The sequence below is a fragment of the Tachysurus vachellii genome, chromosome 6 (assembly GCF_030014155.1).
Source record: "Tachysurus vachellii isolate PV-2020 chromosome 6, HZAU_Pvac_v1, whole genome shotgun sequence".
Lineage (NCBI taxonomy): Eukaryota > Metazoa > Chordata > Actinopteri > Siluriformes > Bagridae > Tachysurus > Tachysurus vachellii.
Window position 1 is genome coordinate 4913829 of NC_083465.1, and position 18342 is coordinate 4932170.

The 18342-nt window shown below is 42.1% G+C and overlaps 1 protein-coding gene across 2 annotated transcripts in view; it reads right to left on the minus strand.

The window, feature by feature from the left end:
* Positions 1 to 1086: 1086 nt before the first annotated feature.
* The window catches only part of micu1 (mitochondrial calcium uptake 1), a 35219-nt gene continuing 17963 nt past the window's right edge, over positions 1087 to 18342 (minus strand). For both annotated transcript variants that reach the window (XM_060871822.1, XM_060871823.1), the window contains exons 6-12: positions 12131 to 12245; positions 11265 to 11347; positions 9139 to 9339; positions 7612 to 7749; positions 6490 to 6598; positions 3217 to 3306; positions 1087 to 3136 (exon numbers count right to left, since the gene is read on the minus strand). In XM_060871822.1, the coding sequence (XP_060727805.1) occupies positions 2973 to 3136; positions 3217 to 3306; positions 6490 to 6598; positions 7612 to 7749; positions 9139 to 9339; positions 11265 to 11347; positions 12131 to 12245 (900 nt within the window). In that variant the 3' untranslated portion in view covers positions 1087 to 2972. The remainder of the gene's footprint in view (positions 3137 to 3216; positions 3307 to 6489; positions 6599 to 7611; positions 7750 to 9138; positions 9340 to 11264; positions 11348 to 12130; positions 12246 to 18342) is intronic.

The window sequence follows — 18342 nt, forward strand, 5'->3', positions numbered from 1 at the left end:
CCAGTCTGAAAAGTCTGAAAAAACCTGAATGTGTTTCAGGTAACAATAGCAAAGCTTTCTAAAACAAATGCATAAGAGGTGGGAAAAAAACACTATCATTGCTCCACTACTGTACACTACATATTTATTTCCCCATTTAGATGCTTGTTGCATGCGGAGTTGCTGTCAAAACCTTGAGACTTATTAGGCTTTCAGCGATCATCTCTACATAGTGCAGGTTCTCTATATGCAAAATAAAAGACCGGTCATGGAGCCATAATGCTGCTTCAGCACATCTCTACTGGAGCCTTGAGAGCGCTTCTGCACTGTTTATATACAACATTAGACTTGTGCATCTGCTTCACACGTCTAGAAACATCGTGTGGTTTGAAGCTGCTGCATGCAGTCCTCACTCTGTGAGCATTAAACTCAGTGATACAGGAAATGTATAGCAGAAGTTCAGCTCCTCCTCTGTGCACATCTGCCGTGTCAAAGCACTAATCAAGAGCCAAAAAATTGCTCCACCACAGACTACATGAAATGACACTATTATTTCTGTATTTTGAGTAAACCAGAAAACCCAGAGGCAGAGATAGCAGCATGGTTCGTTAACGTATCTCAGTCAGGATCGTAATTGGTCTCAGATAAAGATGTGCACAGCTATTAGTTTTAAGTCGGTTTTATTATCCCAAAATAGAGTGTGTCACAAAAGTCTCTATATCGAAGGGAAGTACAACTTTTTCATACTTACATACTGGATTTCAACAGGAAACCTAGCCAGAATCACACACAATGCTGAGACTGGAACCAACACCACCAACAGCCACTGGCACGAGGCTCAACCGACGTGGTTCTGCCATAGATGTTCCTTTATGTATGGAGATTTTTGGGACACCCTGCATAAACAAACTACTACAGATGCAGCAAAATGCTTCACGCTAGCACCTAAAGGAATGCAAGAACCTCCATCTGACGTGAATTTTTATTGTACCGCTCTCCGTCCTGTGAACATCTCTACTGGAACATCTCCGTCCTGTCAACCTTCCTGTTGTTCTCAATCCGAGCTGCTTCTCCGCTTGCACGTTAAATCCATAAACTCACACCAAGTCATGAAAAATGGTTTAATATAGTAACTCTGAACATCAGTCACACTCATTCAATAATAGATATTCATGTACATAGCATCATGTTCCCAATGAAGTTTTTTTTCACACCCATAGCCACTTTATAATTATATATTATATATATAAAAAAAAAAAAGAGTTATAAAGTACACTGTAATGCTGAGTGCTAGGGTTTGGCTTTTCTGTATGCGTCCTTTAAAACAGACACAGTTTTGCTTTGTAAGAAGGCAGAGAGCTCTAAATCAAAGACCTTCTGAAGAGCTTTTCAGCGTTTTAGTGCATGTCAACAACGCTTGCAAAACATCCGACAATCCCCTCAGCCCTTAGAAGAACTCCAGCATTCTCACTAGTTTATACTGTATCACACACCTGAGTGCCGCAGGCAGGGAACGTGCACGTTTTTTCTGTACTAAGAAAAGAACTGAAATCTGTTTACACAAAAAGTTTAACCTTGATCTGGCTGATGTGATGCGTGTTTTAAACATGCAATTGTTCTTACATGGTTTTCATAGTGTCTTGTCTTGTATCGGTACATAAACAGAACCACGTGTATAATCATAATTCATGCTTCTGAAAAGGAATTTCATCAATTTAGGGTTTACATTATAAATAATTACCATTTACAAATGCCATTATAATGCATTTATTCATCTTCCGTGGCCCTTTTTATACTGGTAAGGTGTTGCGGCGGACCCGGTGGCCATCCCATTAACATCCGTGAACTAGAAATACACTCTGGGTGGGACAGTAGTGCATCACAGGGCACCATTAACCCACATTTATAATCTCCAACCAGCTATTTGCATGTTTTTAGGAGGTTGGAGGAAACCCACATGAACACTGCACAGACATGACCTCAGGACCGTAAGTCATTCTAAAATGAAAAGGGTCACAGATACATTTTGCATGCACAACCATCTTTATACTTGTATTAAAAGCTCTTTTCTCAGTATAGATAAACATCTTAAAATTCTTGCCTGTGATATTTGCACATATGTGGCAGACTATAAGAAGTGTGAGCTGGGAAGGGACTTAAGTGGAGAAGCTGGAGTCCTTCACACACACACACTCGCACACACACTCGCACACACACTCGCACACACACTCGCACACACACTCGCACACACACTCGCACACACACTCGCACACACACTCGCACACACACTCGCACACACACACTCACTCACACACTCACTCACACACTCACTCACACACACTCACTCACACACACTCACTCACACACACACACACACACACACTCACACACACTCACTCACTCACACACACTCACACACACACACTCACTCACACACACTCACTCACACACACACACACACACACTCACTCACACACACACACTCACTCACACACACACTCACTCACTCACACACACACTCACTCACACACTCACTCACTCACACACTCACTCACTCACACACTCACTCACACACACACTCACTCACACACACACTCACTCACACACACACTCACTCACACACACACACTCACTCACACACACACTCACTCACACACACTCACACACACTCACTCACTCACTCACACACACTCACACACACTCACACACACTCACTCACACACACACACACACACTCACACACTCACACACACTCACTCACACACTCACTCACACACACACTCACTCACACACACACACTCACTCACTCACACACACACACTTCCTCATGCAGCAGCATTGGACACTATGCATGATTTATTACATGCCATCTTCAGTTCATTACTTAATTTAGCTGGCTGCACACAAAGCTGCTCTTTGTCTTTCTATCTCACTCTCGTTTTTTTTATTGTTTTTTTAAACCCTCTCTCACTGCTTCCTCTCTCTCTTTCCTACTACTGTTGTTTAGGCATGGCGAAGTCCCACGCTGTGTCTTGCGCACACTTCCACATAGCACGCACCAGGCGAGTAAAGCCCATGTCCTTGGGCTTTTCAAGCCCTCGCATCAGCCTCTGCTTCATGATGGATATGAACTCCTTGTTGCTCAGCTCGCCGTTACCTGAGATAAAGACGCTGTCAATTATTGCATTTCTGGTTTCATTCTAGCTTTCATTTCTGGACAGAAGCGAGCACACTTACCGTCACAATCGAACAAGGCGAACACCACGTCGCACACGTGATCCGACAGCTCCACCTTCGCTACAGTGCGAGCCACTTGCTTCATAGTGGCTAGAGAGAAGGTAGGAAGGACGATAACATTAGCACACAGGAGCCCACCATACCTGTGCTTTACTAGCAATCTCTAATAAAGCAAAGTACATTATAGTCAGATTATGTTTAGATCTTAAATGGTTATCAGCTTAAAAGCTGGATCAATAAAAGACAATTTATCCATGATGAGTTTGAGGGGTATCAGGTCCATTGACAATCAGAAGACAGGCACTGAGGATAACAGGATAAAATCCAGAGTCTTAGCTGAGCCAGAATAAAGAAGAGCAAAAAAAAAAAAAAGAAAGAAAAGACCATGACACGGTCTTTAGTCTCCATAAGAACCATTGATCTGCTCTGTTCTCCAACGAAGAGTGCAGGAGACGAGAAACATAGAAGATGGAGGCTGGGTTATGATTTTTGTGCCAAGACGAATCAATTTCTACATTATCAGTTCTGCATGGCTCTGAGCAGAAAATGTAATTCTCTTTCAGTCCAGAATAAAGTGGAAAAGGAAGATGCACACAGACAGAGAGAGAGAGAGAGCGAGCGTGAGAGAGCGAGCGTGAGAGAGCGAGGTATTAAATGAAAAAGAAAATCAGGGGGGTGTGTAAATTAGATACACAGATGTAATGGCATGAACCTCCCATGATGAAAGTGTAGACTTGGTCTTCGTGTCTGTGTTTATTGGCTTTAAACCTTTAACGTTTACATTTACAATCAAACGCGGCTCATGTCGGTGTCAGATATCGTACACATTAAAATGATTTAAAAACGTGGGCCTGCAGTGTGAACTGCCTGTGAGCAGTTTTTTCTTCTGGTTGTTTTTTTTTCTAGCAACAATTTCTGAGCCCCCATGGAGCAGACTGTTTAATAACAGCATCGTAATTAGTTATAGAAATGAAAAAATAACTTCAAGTGAGGCTGAGATCTCTGTTTATTATCTGCTAGGAAGTCGAGGACAATGTACAACGTAGAAGACAAATCGGGGGCATCGGTAATATAGACATCTTGATACGGACAGATGCAGAGTCACAAAGATTGAGTGGAACTTGAAGTGGTCGTCTTGTAGCTCATCTGTCTCAAAGTTTGATATGATGTGGATACTGACATGCTTTCTGAGTTGTTCATGGAGTTTCTATATCTTTCCTGAAACAATGAAACATGGTCCCCTCTCATTATTAAAACCTTTCTGCCTCCGACTGGTTGTTTTTGTCGTTTTTTTTTTTTTCTCCTTTCTTTCTTTCTTTCTTTCTTTCTTTTTTTCTTTCTTTCTTTCTTTCTTTCTTTCTTTCTTTCTTTTTTTCTTTCTTTCTTTCTTTCTCACCGTTCTGTGTAAAGTCCAGAGACTGTTGTGTTTGAAAATCCAAAGCAGATTTCTTAATATTCAAACTCTCTCATCTAGCACCAACAACCACACCGTGGTCACACACTGAGATCACTTTTTTCCCCCATTCTGATGTATTATATGAATGTTCACTTTAAGCTCCTGACCTTAATCTGTATATGTCACAATATCCTGAGTGGATAAAAGCAGGGGTGCAGGTGATATTATTGAAGGCTGGTGAGTGTGTAAGCCACTCGATTAGAATATATGATTAGTCATATTCCAGTGAATATTCCTCCCTCACGAATTTTCGCCTTAATAATTTTTGGACCGAGCGCCGAGCTAAGTTCGAACCCATACGTCTGGGATGCGTTCAAAACTTGTTTCAGTGGAACAAGTGGAAAGCTAAGCAAAGCAAACCGAAGCGAGTTTACATGTTTTACTAATATTTTCAGTCAGCGAAAGCTGTTTTGAAAGAGTCGACCAATGTTGCCTTCGGCATGCGTTCAAAAGCTACGTGATTTTTCATGTGTTTTTTTGTTGACAGATTGGTGGTGCGGGTGGTCTGTTCTATTTTCAGCCCAGGCTTAGCGGTGCGACTTGATTAGTGTTTGTGCGTTGTTTTTTTTTTGGTTTTTTTTTTGCAAGATTTAGTGAAGACCTATCACCATGGGTCCCAAGAAAGTTAGCGAGGCTGGTAGCATGATGAAAAGTAGGCTGCTTTCAGTGGAAATTAAAAATGAAATCATCTCTTAAAAAAAAAAAAACAGCCGGGGCAAAAAGAGAGTACAAACGGCCAGACATTTTAATGGAAGTGGATTCCCCTTCCAAAGAGTAACCCCTCTCCTCCTCCCCCACCTCCTCATCATCCTCCATATGCCAAGAGAAATCATAAATTAAAGTAAGGAGAATTTTAATGCCTGTTTATTTCATATTTTACTTCATTCACATGTCATTTGTGGGGCAGTGGCGGCTCAACTGGTTAAGGCTCTGGGTTGTTGATCGGAGGATCAGGGTTCAAGGCCCAGCACGGCCAAGCTGCCACTGCTGGGCCCTTGAGCAAGTCCCTCAACCCTCCCTGTCCCTGCATTCTGACCCCAACCTCCTCAGTTGGGGTATGTGAAGAAAAGAATTCCACTGTGCTGTAATGTATATGTGGCGATAATAAAGGCTTCTATGCCCCGGTTCTTCTTCTTCTTCTTCTTCTTCTTCTTTTATAAACGTTTTGATTGTTTTAATATGCAAAACCATGATTACAGTGTTGGAAATTGGTAATATTTTCAGGTGGCTGGAACAGATAATCTGCATTTACATTATTTCCTGTGGGAAAATTCGCTTCGCCTTAAAAACTCGGCTCCAGAACGAATTAATTTCGTATGCCGAGGTTTCAGTGTAATACAAAAATAGTTAGAAGGATAATGGATAGCTATTCAAACTAACTGGAATTAAAAACAACAGAACCGTGAATAACTGATCAGCTTTGTTATCGTCCAAGAGCTAAGACGTGTGACGCATGCAATGGCCAGAATAAATATCTCCAAACATTGTGAAAGCTTCAGTGGTCCAGTATTCATACAGGACCACGCTGCCATAGCTACAGCACTTACGTGTGACTCGCACACCTACGCTTTACTTAATTATGTCACACAACGAGGGGCGGCAAGTGTTTCTGAAAACAAAAGAGAAGAAGAAGTGACAATAAAAAAAGAGTGGATAAAGAGAGTGTAGTAATTTGCTCTGGATTCTGGGAGTTGAATGGAAACGATTTATTTCTACCCCTGAAACACCAGGACTTTTGATGGAGAGAAAAGGGAGGAAATGTGAGCGCTGCCTGGGAAAAATACCGGTCCACAAAAGTAAGGTGTGTGCGCATGTACCTTTGTCTATAGAGGCACCAGCCATGTGGTAGAAACTCAGCGCCGTGTCCACGTCGTTCACGTTCTTCAGAAACGTGAAAAAATTCTCCACTTCTTCAAACGTGATCCCCTAATGAACACAACGGAGGCAAGTAAGAGGTGAAAGAATGATTGCTTTCTGCCTAATAAGCCTAAAAAAAAGGCAATAATGGTATACAGGCTGTTTATTTGTTTTATGATATAAGGCTCCTTTTTTACAAGAGCTTAAGTAATTGAGGATGTAAAATTAAGCTAGGAAGAATTTCTCTGTTATGTGACTTATCTAGCAGTGAAGCATGACTGATTGGTCTGATAGTCTGTTGCTGGATCATGCAAAGGTCACCTCACACTATGCAAAACATGCCACTAGATATCCAGAAGCAGTGTGTGTGCATGTAGGGGTTGAGTGGTCATGTACGGGTGTGTGTGCGAGATGTTTTAACTCAGCACCTCGCTATAAAAAGCCCATAATGCTAAAGTGGGAATCGCTGCTACACTCGCTACAAGTATAAATACTGTTCTATGATATCCGGACGTGTCGATATACAACACAAAACGATTATATGCTGGCTTATGGTTACAAATCTGAAGTGTTCCAATGTCTGCTTATTAAGCCAGCTAACGCCTCCACATCGCCAGATAGCACTTAATCACTCAGCCAGTCAATGAAGCACATATTCCTGCCAAAGCAGTTCATAATCTCATCAATGGAAAGCTGTGGAACCAGTCATGTCGAAACCTCATATTCAAGAGCACTGAGTCATCAGCGGATATTTGAGAAAGAAAACAGGCAAAAAAATTACCTTTTGCTCACCTTTTCACCTTTAAGCTGGTCTGCGTCAGTAAACAGTAACACATTACAGGCGTGACAATGGGTACTTGAAAGCTAATAGATGGGTAATGATTCGTATAAGAAGCACGTGATAGAGAGAGAGAGAGAGAGAGAGAGAGAGAGAGAGAGAGAGAGAAAGTACACATCCGTAGTCATTCGATGAAACTAATGTTGCATTTTATCCAGACTGCTCTATTAGGTGTTTCTCTGTGTGTGTGTGTGTGTGTGTGTGTGTGTGTGTGTGTGTGTGTGTGTGTACTTATCAAGTTTACCTGTGCGTCTTTGAACATCTTCTTCAGTCCTTTTTGCATCTGTTTAAGTTTACGTGACTGAACACCACTGTAGGCCAGAAGCATTCCACCAAACTGCCTCTCTGTGATTCTGCCGTCCATTGGGTCATTCCTTTCAAACTACACACACACACACACAGGATAAAACTAAGGAGTTGAATCACATGCTGATCTAACCCTTTTGTATGTTCATTATATTTTTCTGGTATTAGACCATTACAAAGTGCCCACTGCTGATGCTTTTCTTTCTCTCTCTGAAATCTCCACCCTATCTGTATGTAAATCTCCTTTGTGCTGCGTGATGAGGCATAAGCTAGCACAGTCATGCATCATCCAGACAGCAGAGCAACACTGGGACTGGTTTTTTCGTACACATTGTATGCATAAAAAACACTGAAATCTCAGACATGCAGCTCGCCTGTCTTCAAACAAGTCAAGTACCGTTAATCAAAGTACCATTTATTAAGTCTAGAGACAAACAGGAATACATCATGATTCTGTGCACTTTATTTCTTTAAATACAGAATAAACATTATGGGTTTGGGTTGCATTACATAAATGTAATTTATCCATGCAGCTATCTACTGAGTCCTAGTCTTTATGGCTTTATCGAACGTTTAAGAAACTCCGCATGCTGCTATTTCTTTTCCTGTCCCACTGTTAGACATCCAGGCAGGAGAAACAGCTCCATCTACTGCAGTCAACTAACTGTTACATTGCAAGACGTGAACCTGAACGAAGATAAACTTGGGATTTATGAGGCTAATCTATGTAAATATCTCAAACCTATTCTGAGCGGTGTATTAAAAATTCAGCCCGATAACTTGTATTAAGTGAGAAAAAGAACGTCAAGCCAAATCAAGTTCCATATTATCGCAATGCTCACAAATCCTCAGAGGTCCCGCGACTTCAGTCGCTTCCCCGCTGCACCAGAGATAAGCAGCCGGAGTCTAAACTCAATCCCCTTAAGTGAGAATGTCCATCAAATGGACTGTGGCGCCAGAGAGAGGCCAAAGAAAGACAGGAAACTGAAGTAATGGGTGGAAACGTCTGTATCATAACAGACTGGACAGCAAGTTAAAGGAAAAATAGACCTGCCAGCTTAGAGAGAGAGAAAGAGAGAAACAGCTCTTAGTGACAGAGACTTTGTGCTTCCATCATTGAGGGGAAGAGATCGGTCCGTCTTTTCTGCTTAACCCTTTCATTCTGATTTCCAGTACCGTCTCTTTATTCCCCTCTTTATTCACCTCTTCTACTGCATCGGGTTTTACGGCCAACGACGGTAATCTCAAACGGTTAAACTTTAATCACACACATTCTGAAAGATAAAGTCTCACACAGGAGAAGCAGGAGACAGCGGGTAATGATAATGATAGCGGTTTAGAGGAAAAAGACTACATACGCTTTTGACTGCACAGAATTTTAGTGTTGATGATATGCACGTATCTATGATGCCATATAGATAGTATCCCAGTCCTCTAAATTTCTAGAATTCTCAAATTGCTGTACCTCAAGCTTGAGAACATCATGCTGGAGTTTCCTCTGGAATTCCAGGAACGCGCCGATGGTCAGTTTGCCCTTCAGGTCCGCTCCGAAGAAGTAGGTGGTGAGAGCCGAACTGCAGCCGGCCGTCCTTAGAGTGTTTCCCGTGGTGGAACGATCCCTGTGCCTCATGCCCATGCTGGTCTGAGAACGGATTATACTCTGCACCTGTGACGCACACATACAAAGAAATCCTCTAAGGTGACGTAGCACTGTGTTGTGACATCAAAAAATACCGAAGCCGGTTTCAAATCCTAGGACTATCAAGCGTAAAAAAACTCACACTTCACACTTACAGCAACAGCCTGTGTAGAAGAACAATATTCCACACGAGCTGCCTGATGCTTATGAGCACTTAATGAGCAGTAATGTAGCCTATTCAGCTCTGATTAATTCTCTATATCCTTCTGCATAACAGCTAGGACAAAACAGCTAATATTTGCTTAGGAGTAACTGACTGGAGTCATTCGTTAACTTCAGTCAGGCTGGATTTGTGATTGATCGTACACAGGATGCGATTTATCAAGTTATTCTCGTGTCTGATGATGTGCGTATATTAAGAAACTCTCCTTATCCTGCTTAATTCGAAACCCCTAGTGGTGGGAAAGTGTAATGGTATCAACAGCATCATTTCCAGGGTAATCGCAGACGGTGGCTCTCAGAGACCACTGACAGATAAACTAGAGTAAAAGAAGCTAAAATATCTAGAAGGGCAGGATGATGAGGATAAATAACTGACCTCACTATTGCTGGAATTTATTTCCATAGAAAGCTCTATGCTGAGATGGATGAGTGGCTCATTAGTGGATTTCATTTGCCTGAGGGCAATTTTGGTTAATCCCATCTAGAAACTTGTCCCACAACCAACCGCAGGGATCAGTTTCAGGGTTTTTACCCATAGAAACATTTCAAAAATGAGAAGCCGGAGACTCACGAATTCAATCGCTCATGTCGCAACACATGATTAAAGCACTTTTTGACCGATCAGATCCCTGAATATATCACAGGTCACGGTTTACGATTCTACCTGATTTTATTTGTAAACTGGATGTCATTCTGATTAAAGGTGGGGTCTCCGTTGTTTGTAAGCCAACGTTGACATTTGAAATCACCAAAACAAACACGCCCCTAAACCAAATGGGTCCCACCCATGTTCTGATAGCTCCGCCCCACACATACACCAGACAAGTATAACCCAATTATAACCCAGACAAGTACTATGGCAGAACCTTTTGGGGCAGCTGACCGAGGGTATATTTTTATCAATAAATGAACTCAATGAGTAATACTATGGTAATACAAATGTGTTTTTGTAGTACTGTGTGTTGTACCGTGAAAGGTTTAGCTCCGTTTCACGCGGAAGGAGACGATCAACACCTAGAACCCGAGGCAGAGCTAATGTTAGCGGCAGAGGTCGTAACTATGCTGCCGATAACACGGAAACAGAAGACTTGGAGTGTGTGCGCATGTTTCAGGCACAAAGACTTGCAGTAACGCAAGTAAGTGTATTGATTGATTTAATATTCTGAACTTTAATTGATAGAAAGCCGTATTCTGTTAGTCCTAATTCTTGCCTTAACATAAGCCATTCTTCGCTTTCTTTCTTTGTTTTTATCCGCCATGTGAATGTTAAAACCGCTTTCTGCTAATGTCACACTCTCTCTGCCCGTATTGACAAGACACGCCCCTTTCTGCTCATTGGCTACACATTAGGTTTGTTTTTGTTTTGTTTGGCGGCCCAACACAGTTTTCTGGAGCATTTCTCAAACAACGGAGACCCCACCTTTAAATAGCAGCAGTTAACTCTCCGAAATCCAAGTACAGCCCTGAGCATGTGTGCTCGTGTGTGACGTGACCATTAAGTAGTCACATCTGAAATAAAAGCTTTGTGAAATGTCAGGCTCCTTTGTGTCTACTTCTCTGCGGAAGTGAATGGTGAAAGTGAAAATCATTAAAAAAAAAAAGAAAAGAAAAAGGCAGCTGATGAGAAACTACACGGATGAGTGTGTTTAAGATCTCTGGGTTAAGAGAGAATGAAGATCTTCAAAGCTCACTGACACAGTGTGTGTGTGTGTGTGTGTGTGTGTTCCTACCTGCTCGAACTCCTCCAGGTCCACCTCACCATCGCCATTAAGATCAAACATCTTGAAGGCGATCTCAAAATTTCTCTGAGGTGCTGAAAAATAAGTAAACGCATCTCTAATAATGAAACAAAACGTAGCACATATTTGTTAGCATTATTGCAACACGTGCCATCTGTCACTGAAAAGATGAGACAAATCCCGCTAAGATGGCCTCAGTAATGTGTTTTGATTCTGTAGGTTGATGATTTGAAACAGGAAGTCAGAGTTACAAAACTGTGTTGAAGTGACTGATTTATATCCATTAACGTTTGAGATACTCCACACCTCCGTTGAATCTTAACAAACTTGACAGAACCCTGGCCGAATATGAAGAACAGGTAAGAGTTTAATGAGTCTTTGTTTATCCTTCGAGGTTTTCTCATTGTCCACTTTAAGAGGATGTTATCGTAGACGACGTGCTGTAAGTGTCGTACGTGATATATGGTCTAAGGATGACGGTCAGTGGGGCTGATTGTGAAGGAGAAACAAAAGGGAACCACCGTGTCCATAATAATAGTGAACAAAAAGCTGTTTAACCTTAATTTGGATTTCAGGAGCACTCTGATTGAACGGTGTCTTAATTAGAGATGCTTGTTGCTTTATTCCTATTAAACAGTGAGTAAGTGTAGATTAGATTAGATTAGATTAGATTAGATTAGGAAGGACAACAGCTGCATTTGTCGCATCCTGAGGGAACTGTGTTTAAACGTGTTATGAGAAGCAGATGTTTTTACAACGTTATATATGTCTTTGTCACGTTCTCCTGGCAAATCTTGCACAATGTGCAAATCTCAGATGATAAAAGAAGCAGAACAAACAAAAAAAAAAAAACTCACTGGAGAGAACGGTGGTGAGGAATATGTAGTCGGAGAAGGAGATGAGGCCGCATTCCCCGAGCGTATAGAAGATGCTGTCCTCGTCTGCAAACTTCTCTCGCTCCTGAGCAATCTTCTGTTGGCCCCGAGAAAGATAAATAGAGTGTGATCTGAACACCTGCGTTCTGTGTAACAACTTGGTGCAGTACAAACTCTATGGCCGTTAGAACAACAGACGCACACTAGCATGCTTATACACACGTACACATACACACGCACAGTATACAACATCCACCGACCATGCACGTGCATCGTACTCATTCAGGCAGACACGGCAGAGGGAAGAGGGAACATGAAGAGAAGATGTTATCGTTATCATCATCATCATCACCATCACCACAGTAGCACATAAATCAGTGTACAACAGTCTAATGTGAAACACTACAACAGAATTGCATGTGAAACAAAAGACTACACAAAAGTCAGACAGAGACAGTGAAGTGGTCTGTCCTACGTTTGATCACAGGGACTGAACAACAACTTTTACATACAGACTGCAGTGTATTGCTCTGTCTCTATTTCAAACACAAACACACACACACACACACACACACACACAGTGCCGTGTTACCTCTGTCTGGTTGGAAATCCCATCAGAGTGTCAAGGAAGGAGAGAGAAGGTTAAAAAAACAAAACAAAAAAAAAAAACACACAAACACAACCTCACTATTATTGGCTTCATCAAGTACAGCTACATCACATACACACTTCAACACGCGTTCATTCGCTAGAGTTGTACCAGTTTTTTTTTTTTTAACCTAATTGTAATTTCATAATTTATTTAACTAGGACAGATCAACAGTAAAAATATGAACAGACAAAATCCATGCCTTTTTTTTTTCCCTGTAACTTTTTAAACAAAATACACCAATCTGGGTTATTCTGACAAATATGCACGTATGGTATATGTGCTATTTATCCCGTAGTCTACTCAGCGGAAAAACAAGCAAAGCCGACAAAAAAAAAAATAAATAAAAAATTTGCTCAGCCTTATAGGCTACACGGCTGCTCGATTCAAACGGCATCATAAGCGATAGGCGACCTACATTTTATACTTCGGAGGAAAAATAGCCCTTGTTGTGCTGAACACTCTGTATAATGCAGAACTAGCATGCTGTAAGCGCCATTTTACAGTTTACACAAAACTAGTTCAGCAGCACTCCGAGGCGAAGAGCAACGTCGACGGAATGTCGTTTGGTCCTGAACTTATGGCGGTAACAAATGGGTTCAAAGAGTTGCTTGTTTATTGCATTTAAAAAGCTGAGAAGTGAAATTCTTTAAAAAGTTTGCGCAGCTAAAAGATGTCAATTGTCTGTTAAATGTCAATGTCTGCAATTCTATCCACATTTATTTATTTGTTGGTCCATTTTTATTTCAGATTTCCGTCATTACCCAAAATGCTGATAGCAGTGCGTGACCAGTTGGATCTTGCTTGAATTCTAGTTAAATAGCGATGCAGTGGCACTTTAATCCTTAAGTCTTTGCTCAAACACTCCTTTCCAAAGCTTCAACTTTTGTGCTAATACTGCAGTCTACACCACTAATCTGCACTAATCATCTCATAGAGCAGTAAAGATTCTCTCAACTTGTCACAGCGGAGCAACAGAGAAACTCTGGCGGGTTTGAGGAACAAAGGAACACAGCATCAACTAAAGAATTAGCACCAGAACTTACCCCTTACATGGATATTGTGTTTCATGGTGGTTGCACTTCATAAACCTATTTCACCTATTTCACATATATAAATTCTGGAATACACCGGTATTTTTTTTTTTAGAGCCTAAACACACTTGTTATGAGATTTTGAGAGATATGAGATTTACCCCAAAACATTTATCGAGAACACGACTCTGCTGCTCAGGGGAGTGATGCTGGAATAATTAAGTCTAAGCACAAGGCTGAAGATGGCGTGTGTGTGTGTGTGTGTGTGTGAGAAATACCAGGAGAGCGCAAGTTATTTTTATTGTAGATGGGGAAGTCTGGATAATAGCTATGGCAGCAAAAGCAACTGATTAGTGTGTGTGTGTGTGTGTGTGTGTGTGTGTGTGTGTGTGTGTGTTTGTGTGTGTGCGCGCACGCTTGCTCGCACGTGCTCTAGGCACCACATGTCTCTGCTGTCACCTTCAGAGATCCTCAGAGAACATGCAGCACCTTTCGCAGCCAGGAACACACAAACAACACTCAGCAGGCTACAAATTAACACAAAAAGGGAGCAAGGCTTGCAAACCAACACCCACACAGATAACCACACACACACACAATTGGAAGACAGAAGGTGTTCAAGCCTGTGAGGTGATCATCAGTAACAGTCTATGCTCACAGATGAAAAAAGAGAATGCTGGAGACTGAAGAGAAAGAGAAGCTGACAGCTGGACTTGTACATCTAATGGCTGCTGCTCTGTTCAGCACAACATGCCTTGGAGTCTCCAACCTGATACACAACACAAAGACTGTAGACAGCACTGAAGCGCAGAGGAGATGACATGTAAAGAGCACTGAGACTCAGCTGAGACAGGATGAAGACAGAACAGAGACACGAGAAAAACAGCATGAAGAGAGCACCGAGAAACAGAAAAGACACTTAGGCACACCCAAGACAGTATAAAGAAAATATTGAGACATGGCCTAGAAAGTATTGAGACAGCATAGAGACAGAATTGAGACAAAGCCGAGACAGTATCGAGAAAAGACTGAGACAAAGCCGAGAACGTATCGAGACAGCGCTGAGACACAGCCTAGAACGTATCGAGACAGCGCTGAGACACAGCCTAGAACGTATCGAGACAGCGCTGAGACACAGCCGAGAACGTATCAAGACAGCGCTGAGACACAGCCGAGAACGTATCGAGACAGCGCTGAGACACAGCCGAGAACGTATCGAGACAGCGCTGAGACACAGCCGAGAACGTATCGAGACAGCGCTGAGACACAGCCGAGAACGTATCGAGACAGCGCTGAGACACAGCCTGGAACGTATAGAGACAGAACTGAGACACAGCCTGGAACGTATAGAGACAGCGCTGAGACACAGCCTGGAACGTATAGAGACAGCACTGAGACACAGCCTGGAACGTATAGCCTGGAACGTATAGAGACAGAACTGAGACACAGCCTAGAACGTATCGAGACAGCGCTGAGACACAGCCTGGAACGTATAGCCTGGAACGTATAGAGACAGAACTGAGACACAGCCTGGAATGTATAGAGACAGCACTGAGACACAGCCTGGAACGTATAGAGACAGAACTGAGACACAGCCTGGAACGTATAGAGACAGCGCTGAGACACAGCCTGGAACGTATAGAGACAGCACTGAGACACAGCCTAGAACGTATCGAGACAGCACTGAGACACAGCCTGGAACGTATAGCCTGGAACGTATAGAGACAGAACTGAGACACAGCCTGGAACATATAGAGACAGCACTGAGACACAGCCTGGAACGTATAGAGACAGAACTGAGACACAGCCTGGAACGTATAGAGACAGCACTGAGACAGCCTAGAAAGCATTGAGACAGCACTGAAACACTCTAAACACTGAATAAATAGCTATAATCAATAATAACAGAATATAATCAGTGTGTACGGCGGTCTATTCTATATGTTGTGTAATGGCACTTCAGATACTGTCTTGTAAAAAGCTCCACAGTCGTTACTATTTTTACACCTCGAGTAGGGAAACTCCCACGTCTGATTACATAACTGTTTAGCTAAATGTAAATGGCTAAGCTGCCAAATTCAACATAAGAACCAGCAGTAGAATTTTGTAGGAATCTGATCATCAGATGGGCAAAAAGTCGAAGAAGGAGAGGTGAAGGTGTCTTAAGAAAAGCCGTGAGCTCTGAAGCTGAGCTCTGGTACAGAACACGGTGTCTTAAGAAGAAAGCACATTGGAGATGCAGTGTGTACTGGCCTGAGGGAATGCTGGAGGGGGGATTCCTGCCTCTTCCTCTCATATCTTTCTCTTTTAATTTGGCCTTGATTCAGGGCTTCCTGTTGTTTAGGATAGTGACATCGCTAGACATAAGAAGACGACCTCGGACGTTTGCTTGCCGAGTACGTAAGCTGGGAAGAGGTTCCTGCTGATTCACTACCAGTGCTGCGAGGGTTCACTTTATTAGTTCTACTGATGGACAGATTCATAACAGAGAAAGACAAGTCTTGTGTGCAAGTAAATTAATTAGGCAAGAAAACCTGCTATGTGCAACCATCAATGTCCATGTGTCTGGCTTCTCCCCAGGAATACTACAGTATAAATGTGCATCAAAGTAGAAAAACCCAGTGTACTTACTATTGGTTAAGACACTAGAGCTGATAAAAATGTGAAGGAAAATATAAAAGAGAGAAAAAGAGAAAAAAAATGATAGCCAGTGGAAGGTACATTCCCATTCGAGTCCTGGATCTTCTTAAACCTCTTTCTCACAGTGACTTTTTCCTTTGTCTCGGTCACACTTTATCATCAGGACAATGTCTACACCAGTTTAATAAAAGAAAGAAAGCTTGCAACGAGACATGAAAGAAAACAGGAAAAGCAAAAAAAAAAAAGACTAAAAGTAATAGGAATTGTCTTGAGACGGCACATAAGCCATGCGCGGTGGCAAACAGCAATCAATATCTCACATCATTCATCAGGGACTTTAGAAAAGGTCCTCTTTTATTATCAAAGTCTCTCTCACTCACTCACACACACAAACACACACACAGTCATAAAACTCATTTCATCCTTCATCTTAATGCCATTTGGGATCAAATGAATTGCAAATGGTGTTTTGTAGACTCTTTGTGTGTGCGCGTCTGTTTGTGTGTCTGCGGCAGAAGAAATCTCAACAGAGGTGTTCAATAGTGTTCGAGATATTAGGTTGTCATATAAACCAATTACCATCAACTTACAGTCTGAGACGGAAGTGTGTGTGTGTGGGGGCATGTTTTGAGATCTTTGTGGGAACTAAACGACCTCAAAAATAAGAATATATTGACCTTATAGGGACCTCTGGCTGGTCTGTGTTTTATGAGAAAATTTAATTTAATAAAAAATAAAAAGAGCCAAATTGGTTACCGAAGTCTTTACATGAATAGTAAGACAAACGTGTGTGTATGTGTGTGTGTGTGTGTGTGTGTATGTATGTGTATAGCACCTCCAACTGTCATCGAAGGGCTCCTGCTGAGACTGAAAGCCCAAAATAAGGTCAACGAATTCAGCCACAAGCCAATACACAATTATTCACTGGCAGCAGCTCTATTAGCATGCCACAGGCTCATCACGGCACCTGCCCCCTCCCACATCCCCTGCCTGTCTACCTAGGTCACCTGACACTAGGCAGAAGATGTGACATCACAGTGCCCTATGACCATATAGGGATAGTATACGAAGGATAGTGTGTGTAGCACGTCCAATTCCACAGCATGCTAACAATGCGGTCTCGGACGTTTGAACACGTGAACGGTCCACACATCAAAGAAAAGAACAAGCTTGTGGTCAGGGCAAACTGTGGTGCCACAGAGTGCAGACAGGGGGCACAACAGGCAACTCTATTACACACTCCCAGCTTGCAGTCCCCGTCCTGCAGACATTCAGCAGGGCATGCACACACAAAATGAGGGAGAGAAAAAGCGAGAGAGAGAACGTGAGAGAGAGAACAATTCAGAGTTCTTCAAGATCAGATACAGCACTTCTCCTGCCTGAGGAAAGCCTACTCACATCTAATGTTTAGATACTTGAACTGCTAGATTATTAAAGTGCTGAATTATTCATGTGTGCACCTTCACTCGTTTCCCTTCAGATACACACACGACCTTAGATACAAACTGAATGTGTATCTGTATGCATGGTTAATAATTCAGAAGCCACAATCAGCTGCATTGTTCCACCACTGAGAGAGCTTGGATATGCAAGCGTCAGCTGTGTTTCAGGTGTGTGTGTGTGTGTGTGTGTGTGTGTTTACCGGAACACCTGTATACATCTAAGAACTGCTGCTCTTTTCCATTTATGCTGTCTGTTGGGTTTTGTGTATGTGCCCTGTGCCTAAAACCAGAAACCGCTACCATGAATTGTTTTTACTGAAAGCAGCATTATATCCAACAGTACAATCCAATTATAATATCAGAGTTTAAAAACACTGTAATAAGGTTGTATCTGTCAATAAAATAAAGACAAATGACTTTCCCGAATAT